At 35.7% G+C, this 20406-nt stretch overlaps 1 protein-coding gene across 3 annotated transcripts in view; it reads left to right on the forward strand.

Annotated features, from left to right (window-relative positions):
• Positions 1 to 20406, forward strand: part of SLC44A1 (solute carrier family 44 member 1) — a 217127-nt gene that overhangs the window by 154644 nt on the left and 42077 nt on the right. Inside the window, exons 14-16 of one of the 3 annotated variants that reach the window (XM_040241018.1) lie at positions 6161 to 6397; positions 8232 to 8312; positions 11701 to 14462. In XM_040241018.1, coding sequence (XP_040096952.1) covers positions 6161 to 6397; positions 8232 to 8312; positions 11701 to 11724 — 342 coding nt within the window. In that variant the 3' untranslated portion in view covers positions 11725 to 14462. Of the gene's footprint in view, positions 1 to 6160; positions 6398 to 8231; positions 10967 to 11700; positions 14463 to 20406 lie in introns of those variants that run through there. The other 2 variants (XM_040241010.1, XM_040241025.1) reach the window with 2 other exon arrangements.

A 20406-nucleotide genomic window follows, 5' to 3' on the forward strand; every position in this document is an offset into this window, starting at 1 on the left:
TGACCTAAGGCAGGGTACTTAACCACTCCGTGCCTCTGTTTGTCCATCTGTGAAATTGGTGTCACAGTAGTGCCAAACCCCTAGAGTTGTGAGGATTAGGTTAATTAATATGTGTAGAGTACCTAAGATAGTGCCTGAGACATTGTAGGTTCTTGATGAATATTAATGGTCATTGTTAACTATATATAAATCCCTTAAAATAGAACTGTTAGGGAATGAGAGTTAACTGTCCTCAAGTATCTTTTTATTCTATGCTATTAAAATCTGAAAAATATTAGATAACATTATAATTGCGGTTCATTGTATCTATCTATAATCATAAAATACTCAGAAAATTTAAGATACTACCACTATAACCTAATAACTTATTTTTATTTTACCTCCCATGTTTTCCATAGGCTTACATTTCTAAAGTATAACAGTCCTATTCTACATACCTATTTGTTCTGCTCTTCTCACTTCATATTCTATTATGTATTTTTTCATATTGCTTTGATAACCTTAATAATTACTCATTATCATGATGGCCACTGTTCCACCAAATGCTATTCTCTTACTATTGAGCACTTTTTACTCCAGCCACTGTGCTTTTGAAAGGAAAAGCACATTTTTCCCTTGCAAAGGAAACGGGAAAAAGTATTTGATGTTAAAAGGCATTGATTAGCACTATGTAGGTTTTTTTATTTATTTTTTCATTGGAATATAATTGCTTTACAATGTTGTATTGGTTTCTGCTATAAAACAATGTGAATCAGCTATAAGTATACATATATCCCTTCCCTCTAGAGCCTCCCTCCCACCCCTAACCCTCATCCCATAGCACTGTGTAGTTTTAAATTCTCAGGCAACAGTCTTCTAAGAAGAATTATACAACTGTACAGATAGTTATTTTAAAAATTTGTAATTAAACATATATTATGACCCCTGGATTTTTGTCATGTTTTTACAATAAGAAATTTTTTATAGTAAGAATGAAATTTAATTCATATTAAGCACTAAATACAGGCCTGACCTTATTACTAACCATTACTGTTATTTATGTGCTATATGAATAACTCAAGGAGACTCCAGATTTTTGGTTTATTTTTCACATGTTTATAATTGACCCCTAGTACCTAAAAAGCAACTTAAAAACATATATAAATATAAATACACAGAGCAGTTAAAAAGTTTTTGACACTTACTGGGTACCAGGCACTGAGGGCAGTGCTTTATGTGAAGCGCTACATTCGGTCCCCCACCCTCCACCCCATAAGGAGAGCTACTGCTATTATCTTCATTTTACAGCAAAGGAAACCAAAGTTTAGGGAGCTAAGTAGGTTGTCCAAATTTAGAAAACTCAAATGTGGCAGAGCTGGAGTTCAGATTCAGATCTGTCTGACTTCAGAGTTTTTAATCACTGTGAGCTATAATTGCCTTAACTGACAAAAATTTTGTCCCTGGGCCTTTTTGCCTGGAAGCCTTTTGATTCAGTGATTCTGATGATGGTAAACTACTAGAGATAATTCTAAATACAGCATTATTTATAATAGTGACCAAATGTAAACAGTCTACTGCCTAACAATAAAAGTTGGAAGTAATAATCTGCAGACTATTTGCCTATTAAACCTTTTCTTTTTTTTTTTTTTTTTTTAATTTTTTTTTGGCCATGCCATGCAATCTTTAAGATCTAGTTCCCTGGCCATGGAATGAACCTGCGCCCTCCACAGTGAAAGCACTGTGGTTTTAACCACTGGACCATCAGGGAATTCCCTAATTATGTTTTTTTATTAAGAGTTTATAATATGATTGTGTATAATATGGTAAGTGGAAACGCTGAATAAAACTACTAGACTATCACAGAACTGTTTAAAAATGTGCATAAGAAAAAAATTAAAATTAATATCTCAAAATGTTAATAATGATTGCTTTCAGATATTGAAAATATGAGTGATTCCAAACCCCTTCTCCCACTTTACCATGATAAAGTTTCTATGCATTTTGTATAATGGAAAAATATATACATGATAAAATGTAGTGTTTTAAAATTGGCTTCGAGTTTTTCAGCAGCCTGTCTTCCAAGAAGACAGGCTTTTTTTCTTAGGTTTTTTTCTTACGTTTCATAACCTTTTAGTCATTAAACAAGTATAGAGTACCTACTAGTAAGGTACCAGGGGCTTTTCTGGATGCTGGTTATAATACTAGTCAATAAAGTGAATTTAAAATCTGGTAGAAAAGACAGTTTTGTATCCCTTTTTTCACTTCATATTATGAGCATTTCTCATTTTATTAAAAATGTCTTAAATGTGATTATACAATTGTATAATTTATTTAACAAAGCCTTTGTTTTTTACTATTGAGCTTTCCTCAATTTTTTTACTAATTTTTTTACTAAAATGTACTATAGTGAAACTTTTGTATACCAGTTCTTGCCCACAGTAATACTTATGTCCTAAGGCCAGAATTATAGAAGTGGAATTAATAAGTTCAAGTACATAATAGGATTTTTGATATGTATTTCCAAGTTGCTTTCCAGCAAAGTATAATTTTGAATAATATATCTAATTTTATTTACAAAAAGACCTAAGACCATGAAAGATAAACAGTTTTTAAACTCACAAATCAAAAAAGGAAAAAGATAAGAGGAAAAAAAAAAAAACTTCTGGGTTTTTAACATACTAAAATGAATTTCTTGTTTTCCTTTTTCTTTTTTTGGTTGTTTTCCTTTTTCAAAAATATACTTCTGATCACAAAATACAATAAATCTTTTTAAGAGTTTCTTTTGTTACAGTTAATGAAATTAACTGAAATTAATGAAATTAGTAGCTACTAATATGCAGAAATAGTTTTTGGTCAGATAGTTCAACTAGATAGATCATAATAAACATAAAAGTGTTAGGAACAAATTGTTAGTGCATTCAACAACTTGGATGAATCTTGAGGGAATTATGCTGAGTGAAAAATGCCAATCCTGGAAGATTAAGTATTGTATGATTCCATTTATACAACTTTCTTAAAATGACATTATAGAAATGGAGACCATATATGTGGTTGCCAAGTTAGTGATAGGGTGGGAGGAAGTAGGGATAGCTATAAAAAATTAAAATGAAGGAGGCTTGTGATGATGGGAATGTTGCTCTCTTTACTGTACCGGTGTCAATATCTAGATTGTCACTTCGTATTCACTACTGTCAATATAATTTTGCAAAGTGTTATTACTGAAGGGAACTGGATAAAGGGTGCATGGGGTTTGTTCTGTGTTACTTTTCTACTATTTCACATTAATCCATAATTATTTCAGAATTTAAAATTTAATTTTCAAAACCTTGATTTTAGAAAGAAAACAAAAAATAGTGTCATGGATTTTGTTTCTATGAAGCCCCAATGATTTTATGGAATGGTAAATTATATTTAGAAGAGACCCTACCTCCTCTAGTTTAGTGGCTTATGACCTATGATTGCTGGCCTATAGGGTCCTCAAAGGTTAAGAATAAAGATGTAGAAGCTATATTTCAACATTTTAAAGTCTAATAGATATTGCATATTTATATTATTTTATATCTATTTAATAATACTTTTTGTGACACTCCTTATATGTCCTAGTTGACAGTTTAATCTCAGTTCATTCAATTAAAAATGAAAATAAAAATTATTACTTATAGATGCTATTTTATTGGTAAACAAAATCTTTCAAAAACATGGGTTTCATGGGACAAAAAGGCATCATAAATCCAAGATTGATGACCAAAAAAAGGAAGAAACTAAGATTGCCAGTCACTATGTAAAATGCTTTCAGAATGCTTATTTTAACAATTACAGGGTGTATGTCATATTGTATCTCTTTTAAAGATGGATGAATAGGCTCAGAAAGGTTAAATGAACTTGCTTAGTCACAAAACTAAAAAGTACTAATTCAGATTCAATCTTACGTCTTTCTGATTCCAAAACTAGTATCCTTTCTTCCTCTTTTTCTCACATTCTACCCTGATTTGCCAATAATTTATCCTTTATTATAAGATTGTCTAAACTTTTAAAATGACATATCCTATTAAAAATTTTGAGCACATTTCCCTAGTATATTTATTTATTTATGATATATGCAAAGCTTTTAATAAAAAATAAATTTTTAGTTTATGATAAATATAAATAGAAGTCCCAAATGACTCTCTTGAACACTCCCTTGGCTATGTGTACTCCACCATGAAGGACATCCACCAGGTATATAGAGCCGTACTTCTTCTAGGCTGTGGACTTTCTAAGACTCACTGGGGGTACTTTTAAAATGAATATTGCTGACTTCATCTTAAATCCAACCAATCAGACTCTCTGGGGGCAAGGCTCAAGAATCTGCATTTTATTCACAAACTCCCCAAGTGATTCCTAGCCTACCTGATAATTTGATAACCACTAATGTGTCCTCTGCCTGAGTGGATGCATGGTACCCTTTCATTATACTAGGAAGTAATTATTACATTTCTTTGACTTTTTAAGCTAAATATCTCTGATTTTCATAGTTGTTTCTCATGTGCAGTATTCTACCTCAACAGCTTTTGTCTCAACATCTGCTTTGCCTAACCCACATCTTCTGCCTATTATTGACTTTAACATTCAAATGTGGTTTTAACTTTTTGTGACGTAGAGAGAGCATAAAGCAGCTCAGTTCTCCCATAGGGTAGATGTAAAAACATTAAAGAAAAGGGTAAGAAATAACTCACTCTAAAATTGAAACAAACAAACAAAAAAAAAAACCCTGAAACCAGAAGAGTGAAAAAAAATGGGCCTAATTAGCTGTTTGTGGACATTACCCCAGAAATATACTTGTCATGAGAGAAGATTCTTAAATGTATTGCCACGAAAATGACGGGAGGGGAGCAGATCCAGCTTTGCTCCCTAAAATCATCTGAGAGAGGGATCAATGTGTAGCTTAACCAGTATATCCTCTGATGCATTATAATTCCTGGTTAAGATAATGATGAATGAGAGATGCTTTTGTGTTGACAAATAGTAGGGGAAAGACAAAAGAATTCCCAGTCTCTTGTCTTCAACCCTGGGCAAGGAAAGGCTGCTGTGGTTCTTGAGGACTCTTTCTTTTTCTTTGTTATTTACAGCTTGATGCGAGGCCAGAGTGAGGCTAGGGTTCAGTGTACCTATTACTGTGATGTATCATTATCCAAGTATTTGCTGAATGTTTACCTGGAAAGAGCAATGGTGTTGGCATCACAAGACTATTTTTTGAGTGGTATATGCTCTTTATTCTACTCTGTGGCCTTGGGCGGATCAGCTAGGCTCTCTACGAATGTTTCCCAATCTATAATACAAGGGTGATAATGTTTGCTATAAGCTATTCATAGGGTTATTGAAAAACTGAAATAAAATATATTAAATGGACCACAGAAAATTTAAAGTGCTGCCTGTGTGGTGATGAAGCATCAGAGTAGGTGGTTCTTGACAGTTAGCAAATGGCTATTTCTTTTATTTTTACAGCATGAATGTGTTTCGCAATCTTTTTCTTCACAAATAGTCCAAATCAACACTTCATAGCAAATCGTATTAAACATACCACATGTTCTATGGGAAATAAAATACAAAGAGAAAGCTCTCAGAGATGTTGGTTGCAGCATTATTTATATCTGAAAACAGTCTCCAAATGTAGGAGAATGGTTAAATAAATTTTAAACCACCGACAGAATGCAAAGAGTGTAGCTGAATATGTACTTAAGTAGCATGTATTATATATAAATATTAATGAAGAGCTTTTAATGAGTTGTTTATATAATAGCATTTCATATATATAAAAATGCTTAGAAAAAAATACACAGCAATACTCTGCAATGTCAGTAATTTTCTTCTGCATGCTAAGAGTATGAAATTTTTTTTTTCTAAGATAGGTATACATTTCTCTTAGAGATTGCCACAGATGCTAAATAAGTGAAGTCTTAGGGAATAAGCATACCACTTGGAAAACTTGCTTATTTTTATTGTCAATGTGGATGATGTTTTATGTTACATGATACACATGTGTATGCAAATCTATGGATTATACTTTCTGAGTTGAGGGGGCATGAATTCATACAGCCATCATTTCTAAATAGTAAAGAGGATTGTAAGTCTGCAGATGATGAAGAAATAGAGGTTTTCTGCAGGAGGTTATTCAGTGTGGTCTTTGTTTTCTCCGTTTCAGGTGCTGATAGTCTGCAGCACGGGTTTGGCTGGGGTTATGCTGCTCAACTACCAACAAGATTACACAGTATGGGTGCTGCCTCTGATCATCGTCTGCCTCTTTGCTTTCCTAGTCGCCCATTGCTTCCTGTCCATTTATGAAATGGTAGTGGATGTTTTATTCTTGTGTTTTGCCGTTGATACAAAATACAATGATGGGAGCCCAGGCAGAGAATTTTATATGGATAAAGTACTGATGGTAAGTACTTCAAATGCCCTCTATTGCTTTAAGGATTAAAAATACTAATATAAAAAAAAAAAAATAAAAAAAATAAAAATAAAAATACTAATATAAATGTTGTAGAACATTCTCTATTTTAATTCCCATTATATGCAACTGAGTAATTCAGAATTAATCTGTAGCACTCATGAATGAGGCTAGTCTTGGGGAAGTCAGGGAAGAAGACCCTTTTGGCAAGAATGAGACCATTTCAATCCACCTAGCTAGAGCAGTGTCCCACTGAGAGTCCTGAGTTCACATTGCTCCCTACTGTTCTCCTTGTCTCTGCAGTTAGATGAACTTAAGTAGGCATTTTTAGCCCTTGAAACTGCAATGTTGGACCACTCACATTCTAAGTGCCTTTTCTGAGTCAGGATTCAAAGACGAAAAGTTTTATTTCCCGGGTTGCAATGCCTACCTGTATTTCTCCATCTACCACTTTTCTAAGTATTATTGCTGTCAACCTGTTAAAACTCATTATCCTAGGTATGCCAAGCCAAACTGAAGATGTTTTGTAATGAATACAGATTATCAGACCCATAACTGGTAGATTGTATTGTTTTCCACTAGTCAAGATCCAACCCTTTACAAAGATAGCATATTCTTTATAGTTACATAGCCTCTACAGCTTCCCTATATTAGAACCTCAGTTAAATGTTTTAAAAAATTAGGAAATCATATTAAAATGATTTAAATACTAGGATCTATGTTAAATGCTACCTAATTAAAGATATTTTTAATAATACTTTACTATTAATCTGTGAAATATTCCTATCTCAAGAATGAATAGTATTGAAGATTAAACAGTAAACATTGAAGTAACAAAACATCTTCCAGTAATATGGTTTATCCAGTTAAATCTAAAATAAATGTATTAATAAATAAGCTAGATTTTTTTTCAATTTCAAAAATTCCAAATGATTCAACTGACCTATTTGGTATTCATTATCTCTATTACTAAGAACATCACCAGCTACATTTTGGGCATTTTTATAATCTCAATTATAATCCTAACTGATTATTCTCATCATTGAACTTGACTTAAGAGCACTGCATCTCTTGTGATTAAGGCATTTAAAAGGAGGGGTTTGTTTTGTTCTTTAAGCCACTGATGAAAAACAGAGTAAAAAATATAGTTTTTCTCATTTTAGTTTTGTCTGTAAGAATGATGAGGATATTGAATGAGGAAGTGCTCCATAAACTTTGACAGGATAGAAATGTTTCCTTTGGGGCATAATCCCATTTTAACTGCTTTTGACCAGCTGTTTCTGGTTGTTACTCCCTGTCTTCCTACTTTATGGAATAATTTCAAGGCCATATAGACAATTTTTTTTTAAGTAGCTTATTTATGCCTTGGTAAAAATAGTATACTAAGTAGTGTGAGTGCTTTTTTTAACCTCCTAGGGTTATTTTAAAGAGGGGGCTTAGTGGAATAAAATGTTCTTGTTTCATTTATTTAGCCTTGATATGGAAAAAAGTAAAATAACAAAACAAAATTCTAAGGGTGAGAAAATAGTCTTTTCTAAAAAACAAGAGTTATTTTCTCTTCCGGATAACTAAACATCTCTTTGAGTCTAAGTAAGATTGTCACGAGGAATGGTGGGAAAAAAGATTTTATATCAACAACTTGCAGTCCATACCCTCAAACTGAGCCATTCTTGTGTATGGTACCAAACATTATTTATTGCTGGTTCTTTTTAGGCCATCCATTTACCATTACTGAGTCAAACATGTCAGTATTCTTTAGAAATCATCTACCATCTAAAGTCTGAAAGGACCTAAGAATTTATGTAATCTGGTTCCTGTTTTTCAGGAGTTTGTGGAAAACAGTAGGAAAGCAATGAAGGAAGCTGGTAAGGGAGGCGCTGCTGATGCCAGAGAGCTAAAACCGATGGTAGGTGGTGGTGAGGAGGCAGCTGCCCTCCAGGAGTTTCACTTTCTCTTCCTCTCTCTCTCTCTCTTCACTGACTGCACTTGTTCAGGAGAAGCTGTTGTGATCTGTATCACGCAGGACATGCTGCTCTTTCTGTTTGTGTGTTTACCCATCACTTGGATGGCGGAACTCTTGTCCCAGCTGAGACCGCCTTCTGTAAAAGTAAGCTGAAAGGAACAGTGTTCATGCCGGGGGTAGGGGATCTCTTTGTCCCTGAGGTGAACTTGGCAGTTTCCTTTTTTTGTTGTTGTTTTTAGCTATCAGAGTTTAGTTTTCATGGGACAGAACATTTGGTTGTGCACTTGAACTGACAGTTTAATACTTATCATTTTAGAAGTGATGATAGCAATTCCTTTCAACTTGCTGAAATTCATATTTCTCCCCCATTTTAATATTGATTTGTTTATGTTGCTGTCTTCTCCCCTTTGCTGACTTTTTCTTCTGTTGCCTGGACTGTACTTTCTTTGTTTCTTAAGTGATTTTTCAGTAGCAAACAAGGCTATTTTTATACACACCCACATTCCCACTCAGTAAGACAATCTGGTCTTCTCCAGCCTCAGCTTAATTGTGAGAAAGATAAATTATCTCTGGTCAGTGATATATATAACCACTCTCTTTTCATTTGAAAAAAGCAACTTAAAATTAACCAGTGAAAGAGAATCCTGAGTAGCTTTTCCAACACACATTCATACTGTTGCATAATGACAGATGTCTTTAGCTATACTGGTCTAATTACTGCTTGTATTACAAATGTATTCTTCTTAAATAGCATGTTTATTTCAAAATATTATATAATTGCCTACATCCTTAAAACAGTTAATTTAAAATAACATGCCTTCTAATTGCATATAATGTCCCAAGAAAGGTAAGGTAAGGATTCTTTTGTCTTTCTTCTTTATACTTTAATAAATGGTTTGAGTTATAAATCTCTAATTTAAGAGATAGTTTAAAGCAAGTCCATTTAAGTATGTAGGAATAGAGGAGATGGGTTCATGGCAGAGGTACATGTTTATTCAAAATAATTGCATAGTCAACCTGCATTAAAACCTCACAAAATGTTTAGACATAAACTCTTCTCTATAACCCCATCCATTGCCTGTTTCAGTGTTGCTCTTAATAGCATTGATGATGATAAAATCAAAACTTCAACACTTATCGTCCCAAGGCACAGGTTGCTCTAATCATAATTAAAAAGATTTAGAATGGCCATATAAACTCTTAGTTTTAAGTGTGCATCAGCCAGAACTAGATGAACAGAGAAGGGGTGCTAATCATCAGTATCTCCTATGAGGATCCTCACCTTCCTACCCTTTCTTTCTGCATCCCCTTTACTTCACATAGCCTGAGGGGGTTGAAGTGAAAATTCTGTCAACTCCAAGGTGGTCTGGAAAAAAGAGGAAGGCTTCCTTCTTGCCACTGCTTGGTTGTCCTAATTGTTCAGAAAATAAAGTTTCAAACCCAGAACTTTTAAAAGATATATACAGTCTTAAAATGTAAACTCTCCCCTCTTTTCTCTCTTTTCAGTGGTTGAAGCTTACATTAAATCATTCTTCAGTGAAAAGTGTTTAAAGAAAGGGAGAAATAATTAGAACTTTAGCACTAGCTACTCTGACCATGAGCTAGCAGGTATTTCTGTCTTATTCTTGGGGGAAAGATAGCTGACTTGTGGCATACCAGAATGCAAATATATCTTCTCTTACCTAGACCCCTCATTCATAGGTATTAGTACTAGGAGAATTGCCTACATTATGTGGCATTCTACTAGAAGCCAAAAATGTAGAAAGGGTTTTTCCCCCTAATACTAGTTTCAGTTTTGAATTAATATCCCTTAATTCAGAAACTGCCTTGAATTCTTCATTCTGCATTTATTTTATGTTGTTCACTGGTTCGTTGCTTGCAGATTAATGGCAAAGCCCTCTGCTATGTATCCAAATACATCCTTTATGTGTTGTTTTTCTGGTGCTTTGTACACTGTAGCATTTGATCTGTAAGAATGATATTTTAAGTGGTTCAAAAAGTCCCTGTGAGAGAAGTGTGAATTGTTGTTCACAGCATAGTTAAATCTTTTAACTTTTAAATCTTTCATCAGTACCTTTACTTCTTCTCTTCTTTTGTAGTATGCATGATAAGAGTTGACCCCAGCTACCACCAGCATCTTGTGTATGTCCCTAAAGAATTATCTGAGAAATTCCCTCCTATAGTTTGGGGCTTGGTTGAATTTAGGATTGCTTGTTTGTATTTGCTTGGTTTAATTCACATGTTGTTCCCTTAGATGAAAGTTCTGTTAACAGACCATCATCTATTGAAACACTGCTGTTCAAGTTCACTGTCTTTCTCTTTAATGCAATAGTTTAATATAGTAAGTTTTTTTAGTCTATAAAATAATGTGCAGAAATCTAAGATTTAAATATTTACTTTTGACGGGATCACTGAACTAAATGTCAGTTCAGTTCAGTTCAGTCGCTCAGTCATGTCCAACTCTTTGTGACCCCATGAATCGCAGCACGCCAGGCCTCCCTGTCCATCACCAACTCCTGGAGTTCACTCAGACTCATGTCCATCGAGTCGGTGATGCCATCCAGCCATCTCATCCTCTGTTGTCCCCTTCTCCCCCTGCCCCCAATCCCTCCCAGCATCAGAGTCTTTTCCAATGAGTCAGCTCTTTGCATGAGGTGGCCAAAGTATTGGAGTTTCAGCTTTAGCATCAGTCCTTCCAAAGATCACCCAGGACTGATTTCCTTTAGGATAGACTGGTTGGACCTCCTTGCAGTCCAAGGGACTCTCAAGAATCTTCTCCAACACCATAATTCAAAAGCATCAATTCTTCGGTGCTCAGCTTTCTTTATAGTCCAACTCTTACATCCATACATGATCACTGGAAGAACCATACCCTTGACTAGAAGGACCTTTACTTCCAATTTTTCTCTTAGACTTGAGAGAGCACCTCACTAGTTAAGGAAACTTTGAAGGTTTGTAAGGTCTTTCTATAAATCTTTGAAAATTATTTTAGAAAAATTTACCAAATATGATGAGGTTTAAGAAAAAGATATTCTGGCCTTCTGCTTTTTGTCATACAGGAGAAACTTATAGAGAAAATGAAGGAAAAACCTGGGCACTAGAGCAATGTAAACTAGAGATGAATTCTCTGCCTATCTTAAAGATGACCCACAGGGAAATGTGAATTTCAATAGGAGTTTCAGCCCCTGGAATTTAGGTTCAGGAGAGAGGGATTCTCAATCCATTTTGCTTTATTGCCATTTGTGACCATCTGTGTATTTGTAACATCATTCATGATCTCCTTTTAATGATAACTGTCTAAGATTATACTCTGTATGACTTTGTTTTCTAGGCTTCGGGAGCAAGTTCTGCTTGAACCTAGCTGATCGTTATGGAACCCATTGACATTCCAAAACAATATATACACATAACTATGTATTTGTGTGTGTGGGTGTGTGTATATATGTATATGTATGTGTGTATATATATGTATACGTATATACACACACACACATAATCAGCCAAAATCAGAGAAAAGGAACAGGGATTTAATACCTTTTTTATGCTTATTTTTGTCAAACATGTACTCCTTTCATACGGGTGGCTTTTACAAGGCAACTGCCATCATTTAATGTTTTCAATTGTAATTGTTTAATGGAAATGTTAAGATTCATATCTGATTAACATTTTTAATAACTTAGAGGAGATTTTAACTTTAGTTATTTAAATTAGGTAAAATTATTGTACTGAATCCTCTGTCTAAAGTTTATTCAGGGGTGATTTCCCTGTTGTGTGCATAAAATCAAGACCTTATTTTACTGATGCATAAGTCCTAGTAGGATGAGACTAGGCATATGCTTTCAGGTTAATAAGGACTTACTCCAATCAGTTTTCCCCAATCAAAGAAGCCATGTCATTTTCCTTTTAGAAACATACAAGTGGACCCAATTTGGGAATTTTCATAATAGCTCATGCATTTGTCAGCCAACATTAAAATGTAACCAACTCCTCAGGTATTTGTAGTTTACCCTGATGCTTCTATAAAGAGAGTAGGTAAAAAAGAAAAGGGTAGATAATCTTTCTTATGCAAACTTTTTTCTTACATTTTGTCTTTCTTTCTTTTGATGTTAGTAGCATCCTCCACACATTCGTGTGCCTGATTTGAAAGGAAGCTGGGGCACCCAGCAAGTTTAGCCTTTAAGTTTCTGTGTATCGGTTTGCAGAGTAAATAATGCTGGGAGGAATAAAAAAGGGAGAGACGCATGGAACACAAAGCATTGAAACTTCCGGTGCTTGGGCTTCTGCTTCAGAGGAACCCTAGTGGCTTAGAGCTAAACGGCCATTTTATTCGAATGCTTGCTGTAAAACTTAAAAACATACTGGCAGGTGCTCCTCTTCTTGGCAATTCATTAAGTATCCAGAATTCTACAATGTTTAACTGAAGAATTGGTTAACGTTTTGATCCTCAAGTGTTGAATGTTCTTTGTGTTTGGGGATGGGTTTTGGGTTTTGGGGGGTTTTTTAATTCCTGAAGCTTACCAGATATGAATGGCTAATATTCCATTGTTCTGCTTATTGTAATGGTGAATGCTTTAAGAAAAAAAGTGTAATTTGCTAAGAATAATTCATGATCTGTTTATGCGATAACTCCTTTTTGTTACAATTTTTTTAAAAAAAGCTATTTTTGTTAATGTAAAGTAAATATTTCAGAGCAGATTTTTTAAACTTATTGCACTAAATACAGGCTCTGTACAAAATAAAAAAAAAGAAAAGCCTCAGCATTTTATCATTCCATGGAAGGAGAATCTTTTGAAAGAAAGCATTGCCTCCTACCAGAATTAGAAAATGAATTAGACCGGTATTATGGAAATACATACAATTACTGTCACTAGGGCTTAATAAGCAGCTGTTTGCTAATGTGCTTCCTTTCAAAGGGTTGGACCTTTAAATTGCTGCAAAAGGTAAATTGTATTTTTTTTTTTTTAAGTATCCGTGTTCTTTAGCTAGGGTAAAATTTGCTAAATGCCTTGGTTTCTTTTCAAAGCTCATGTAATATTTCTGATTTTTCAGAATATTTGCAATAAGAGTCTGGAATTTAAAAAAAAAGAAACAAGAGCTCATGTCTTGGCAAGATCACGGAAAAGAATATTATGAGAGTAGCTAATTTGAAACAATAATTCTCCAGAAGTTAACATCTAACATCTGATGTCACTAAATGATATCATTGTGCTCTTTTATATCATTTGAAGTGGAATAAATATAATCATGTAACTAATCATCCAAATAGGTGAGAGAGCAAATCATGTAAGAAAATTTAGCATACCTTCTGTTTCATAGCCACACAGATTATGGACATTAAGAAACATTGGGAACTAATTTAGGATTGGCAAAAGTCTAGAAGATGGGTATCAAAACAGAAGACATTCCAGGCGCTAGTTATTTTAGGAGGTGTCCCTCCAAAGTGACCTGCTGGAAGTCTTGCATTTGGAAATTAGGTTCTGCTCACTTGGACATCCCAGCACCATGGACACTTGCTGCTCCCTGTTCCGTATGCTCGCAATCTCAGCTATTTGGAAGCCACCAGGAATGCTTTCTAATTATCATTTGCAACTAGAACTGTAATCAGAAAGAAATTTTGTATTTTTGTATAACTGGATTGTGTGCCATTTTATATAACAGGTCCTGTTTTACAAATAAATTTTGTTTTACTAACATTGTGTTTAGAAATTATGATCTATGTGTAACCATGTCATTTGTGTTCCAAATTAATGGCTAGCCTGTTTCCCCTTCAGTGAATGTGTGTGCCGTACAGGTAGATATATGCAGATGGGCATATATTATTATGCACAGGCATAATATTACACAGGCACACACAGAGAGATATTTGATTTATAGAATATCACTCTCTCATGAGCTTCATTCCTTGAGGCATTTTAGAAAGACTCACAGAGGCTTTTTAGCAATATTTGAATGTTTTGAGGTTATGTTTGAATAGTCCTGCTGCCGCTTTCATTCATCGCGAGTCATTCCTCAGCTAGCTCTGGGCTGCCTTACTGCTATTTGCTCCCTGCCTCCATCTCTGCCCAAGTGAGAAGAATAGATGAAGAACAAAAATTATCTGTGAAATGTGGTTACCTGAATACTTTTATAAACCACTGACTCTGTGTTGTGGTTTTTGTCTTTTTCTGTGGTGTATCCTCAAAAGCATGTTCAGGACACCTATTTCCAGAGTTGTAGTGAGCATCCTCTTGTCAAGGGTAATCACAGTGAGAAGAGAATCATAATTGTTGCTGCCATTGGAAAATTCAGGCTGTGGTGCCTGATTCAGACTTTCTGGGCTCCTGCCTGAAGATTAAGCTCTGCTGTATATGATAGGGAAGGGAAAAGGTTATATTTCAGTATAAATCCAAGAGACCCGTCTTCTATGGGAGGCTTACCAGTACATTAGGTAAACATTAGGAATTTAGCTAGAGCACTGAGATTGTATAATCCTTGTAAGGATGAGCACAGCTCAAAGCAGGTTGTTCCTTTAAACCATTTAATGCAGTGTTTAATGTTTAAGGATTAGAGCTTTTATCCTAGCCTATTGCATAATTAAGTCCTAAGTTACTGCAGTTTAAGTAGCTTAACTGTATGTTGGTCCCTCAACTTTTTCCATAATGGTTGAGGAGGGGCCACTCACTGAGTCTATTTAAAAGTTATGTGGCAAAAAAGTTTTCCCTTTGTACAGATGCTCCGTCTTATTTTTTTCTTTTTTCAGTGAAAGGCATTAAGCTGCCAGTTCCCAATACCACTGATCTTGGTCTGCCAAGGGCTCTGTTATCTTCCAGGGCAGTTTCAGGATTTCACCCCGCTAGAGGGTAGTGAGGAGATGACTCCTTCCTGTATTGTGATCCTGAACCGCTTGAAACCAGAGTAAGGCTCCTCCCACCCTCTCCCTTACTACAGGTACCAAATATTCATGAGGCCGTATTAATGCCCCTAAAGCCCGGACCGTTTCCACCAAGCACTACTACTAGCTAATAAAGACCACTGAAAGTCCTTCAATGTAGAATTCTACGGTCATTCCCAAAACTAGAGCTGATAGTTACGGTGACCTGAATGTTTTATTTTATTTTTGATCAGTAACCTCACTTGAATTTTTGGAGTTTCCAGTAGCCTTAACATAACCTCTGAGACGTTTCCTTCAGAAAGGTCTTTATAAGTTTTCACCTTTCAGTAAGTTTTCTACTGCTTTTTTTCTTCTTTTTTCACTGTTACTTAAAAAAATAAAAATGAAATCCCCAGAGTGTGGAGGCTTATCAGTGTACCTGCCACAGTTAATTTCTGTATTCTCTTCATATATTCCATCTGACAAATGAAAAGTGCACTGTAATGGCTTGCCTAGAGTTGTTAAGATGTGGTCTGTGGATATATATTAGAAAATTGTGAGTTCATAAGTAAATGCATAAAGCAGAGCTTTGTGTATTATATATTCACAATGTAGAATGCCTTTCGCTTTAAATGCATATTCATGTATCTTTGTGTACTAAGGAATACATGTTGGCCCATTTGAAAAGTAGTCTTTCTTCATAGACAGTGGCTGCTTTTAGAATTAGCTCATCTTTTTCATGGCACACAGCCCAAATTGCGAAAAAGCAGAAGCCTTGAATGTGCCAAGAAAAAATATAAAGCTGGCAAACTTAGAAAACAGAATAAAAAGCATGTTGTATACACTTAAAATTTTCAAATAGCATGTTTTCCCCCTTCATGGTTCATAAATTTGAGTCAAATTCTTATTCTCCCAAGTTTTAATTAAGAGGGAAATTTTAATCCGAGATTTAAATCTTTGAAGATATCTTTCTTATAAAAAACTTCAATACAAAGTTTTTAAACTTGAGAATTTCTGTGGAAAACCTTTTCTATGGAAATACTACAGTACCCTCTCTTCCTCCCCATATCCTTTTTATATGTGTAAAAAAAGACAAATTGTGCTTCCATTTCAATATCACAGGAACAGTTATCACTTTTCTAAATTAGATAGGAAGGATTTAAGTTTGGTATTTTCTAAATGTCAATCTATGCCAAAACCAATACAGAATTGTAAAGTAAAAATTAAAAATAAATTAATTAATTAAAAAAAATAAATAAATAAAATGCATTCTTAAGACTTAGAAAAAAAAAATAAAGGAATTTATTAGTAAATTTGTAAAAAAGACATGCAGTTGCTAGGGACCCAAATATTAGGCTATTTTATTCAGTTTTGATACTCAGTTTTACAGCATGAATGATTTCCTGAGAAATAACACTGTAGACCAGGGAATTCAGAATAGTAAAGCATTCAAGTAATTCATAGTCAAGATCTAGCTGAACATCAAAAGGTTGTAATTTCCAAATGTTTCAGAAATCTTTCACTTTTATTTGCTAAGACATGAATTTAATATTTGATATTCGAAAGCAAGGGGCTTCCCAGGTGGCACCAGAGGTAAGGAACCCGCCTGCCAATACAGGTAGACATAAGAGACACGAGTCTGATCCCTGCATTGGGAAGATCCCCTGGAGGAGGGCATGGCAACCCACTCCAGTTACTCTTGCCTGGAGAATCCCATGGACAGAGGAGCTTGGTGGGCTATGGTCCATAGGGTCGCAAAGAGTCACACATGACTGAAGTGACTTGGCACGCACGCATTCAAAAACAGGTTTGTAATCTTTTGTGGGGACCAAGGGGCCCTTTGAGAAGCTTATGGAAACAATGAACTATCTTTCTCTCAAAGTCTCATAGCCTACCTATGAATATTTAAAATACTGGTAGAATTTCAGGACCCTCAGACTGCCAGCCTCCATCTGACCCTCTTAGAGCCTAATGAACACAAGTCAGAGGCTACTCTAAAGTTGGTTTGTGTTTTGAAATGAAGTAGTGATTAGGCCTCCAATGAAGATACTTTAAGGTGGTGCTTACCAACTTCAGACATGGAATCATCCTTTTTTAAATTAAAGTTGATTTACAATGTTGGGTTAATTTCTGCTGTACAATAAAGTGATTCAGATAGAAATATTTTTAAAAATTATTTTCTATTATGATTTATCATAGGATACTGAATATGGTTCTCTGATACAGTAGGACCTTGTTGTCTGGACTCTTCTTTTTTTTTTTTATAGCTTGAAAACTTTAATTTAGTTCCAGCTTTGAAAGTAGAAAGCACACCAATGTGAATGAAAAACAGGACGATCAACACTGAATTTCCAAGATTTCCTTCCTTGAAGGTGTGAGGATGTCTCTGTCCTGGGATGAATTTTTGGCAAGGTACCAAATTATTTACAATGGAAAAGAAAACCCAAAAGGAAATAAATAGGGAATCTCTATAATTATCCATCTACCAAAACACTAGATTCTTTAACATTGTCGCTCAGATGTGACATTTATGGCATAGTGTTAACAGTAAATCTCTGTCTAAAAATAGATCTCAGTCAACATGACTGAGAACATTTGAAGATGATAAATTAGCAACCTCACTGTAGTTTATAGTTGACAACAATTTTTAGTGGCAGATGCTAAGGGGAGAAATTCAAAGGTTGTTTTTCTCCAAGCATTAAATCGGGGGGAGGGGGTGTTTCCTCCCATTTTGAGTGGTTTTCAGTCACCACTAGAGCCGCCTTGGACCACTGCCAATGGGACTGTGCTTCTACTGCCCACATTCACTTCACCTTCCTTCTTTAGAATTTCTTCACATTTACCCCCTTACAGTTACCCTCTTGGCCTTCCCTGATAGCTCAGTTGGTAAAGAATCTGCCTGCAATGCAGGAGACCCCGATTTGATTCCTGGGTCAGGAAGATCCCCTGGAGAAGGGATATAGGCTACCCACTCCAGTATTCTTGGGCTTCCCTTGTGGTTCAGCTGGTAAAGAATCCACCTGCAATGAGGGAGACCTGGGCTTGACCCCTGAGTTGGGAAGATCCTCTGGAGAAGGGAAAGGCTACCCACTCCAGTATACTAGCCTGGAGAATTCCTTGGACTGAATAGTCCATGGGGTCGCAAAGAGTTGGACGTGACTGAGCAACTTCCACTTCACCCCCTTACTATTAAGAGTGCTGGAGGGTCCTCTGGGCCCTTGAAAAAGCAGGCAGACATCCTTAAAAGAGTCTGAAGTTATTCTAAGATTTGATTCCAATGGTCATGATTTACAGTCAGACATCAAATATTACCTGTATTTTCAAGCTGAAGAAAGCAATGGAAATGTCACAACTGACTGGTGAAGAAAATAGAAATCAGGGACTTTGCCAATTGTCCAGTGGTTAAGACTCTGCATTTCCAGTGCAAGGGCCATGGGTTTGATCCCTGCTTGGGGAACTAAGGTCCCACTTGCCTAGGGTGCAGCCAAAAACTAAAAAAGAAGTCAGCTCCCTTCCCCACCCCATACCCCTAGAAGAGCTCTACTGAAACTTCCACAGTAGTGAAGAGAGAGACCACAGATGGAAGGTCCTAAGTCCAGTGTAAGTATCCACATTTGATAACGCCTTTTTGTCATACAAGTGTGCGACCTAAAAGGAGGACGTCCTGATGTTCATCTAGGAATCTGATCCACCCATCTCATCAACTAAGAAATTGGAGTTGGTTATTTTTTGAGGAAGATGTGTTAAACTATCCTATGTGATTAAGCATTGAGAAGACTTGAAAATGAATGGGCCCAGGACTGGAATGAACTTCCTACCAGCATGCTGCAGACCATTCTACCTGCCACTAGAAAATGTGAGCACTCCCATCATTTACCATGTTGATCATTAGGCCAGAATTTTTTTTCAAAAATTGTATGAAGTAATTTAGAGGAATGAAACAATGCTAGGACAGCTTTGGAACTGATGATTGAAGACAGAGACTGCTGAGTACATTTTCCCCATCCTCTGGGTTCTAGTAGTTGTTCTCAGAACTTTCTGGCCCTCTTGTTTTGGCTAATTTTTATTTTCAAAGACAGCAGAGGGAGAAAGTTACCTTTCTTCCACTATGTCGCATTAGTACTACTAGACTATGATGTTGTTGAAGTTTTCTTGATTTCTTCCATCCTATAAAAGAAGCTGGGAGCCCATAATGAAGTTTCAGTTATATTGTCTCAGAATATCCTTAATCACTGAGTGCATGTGTGGTAGATCTTATACCTGGTGAAATTAATTCAGTGGGCTGTTGGCTGATTTGGTTTGTTACAACTAACTAAAGAGTGGGGAGAAAAGTATGGAGGGCACGTAACAAAATGACAGGGACTCTGGGAAAACAACCAAAGACAAAAGCATATATTCTGAAGACCAAAAGTCCAACAAAGTACTTTGTAGCACAGCCTTCCTGAACTCCTAAGTTAGAACAGTCTCCTAGAATAAAGCAGCAAAGTTTGAAAGATCAGTCAGTGCCAAGGGACCTACTCTGAGCCTCACGTCCACTGTCAGATCCTGTCCAGTGTATGGGGTGATTTGAGCAAAACAGGCCCATCAGTGTGATTCAATGTCTCACTGCTTTGTAATCCACCATGAGAAGTGTGTTGTGCCACATATTTCTCAATCTGATGCCTTTTTTGTCTTAGGTTTTGTTTTGCCATTTGCATTCCTATTTCATAGTGTCACGATGAATTTTTGTATCACGTTTGGTCTTTGTCCACTACAAACTGTAGGATCACAGTTAAGCCTTCCATGAATTCCCTGGTTTGGTATCTTTTACCTTAGCATGATTTTGAGGGTTCCCCCCCCTTATTATATTTCCGTATTACAGTGCCACTACATTGTATTCAGGTGAGGAAATAAACATGTAGCTGCTTGAACATGCCCCAAGGACACGGCCATAGCCCTGTGGTATTTGTGGCTGTCGTTCTTGACACAGTTCAGACTTTACAGAGGGTTGTGCTCTCAGAGGACTTAAAAAATATGTATATTAAGCAATTAACTTTCTGGAGTTATCAAATCTTGCTGGGAAATTAAATTCTAAGAGCTCTGAATTGGATGGAATTCCATCTGGCTTCAGAGTACAATGAGCCAATATGAAATGGAGCTTTGAAATGTTTTCCTTGTGCAGAAATATGATCTAGAAACAAAAGTGCT

Source organism: Oryx dammah, unplaced genomic scaffold (assembly GCF_014754425.2).
Source record: "Oryx dammah isolate SB20612 unplaced genomic scaffold, SCBI_Odam_1.1 HiC_scaffold_1, whole genome shotgun sequence".
Lineage (NCBI taxonomy): Eukaryota > Metazoa > Chordata > Mammalia > Artiodactyla > Bovidae > Oryx > Oryx dammah.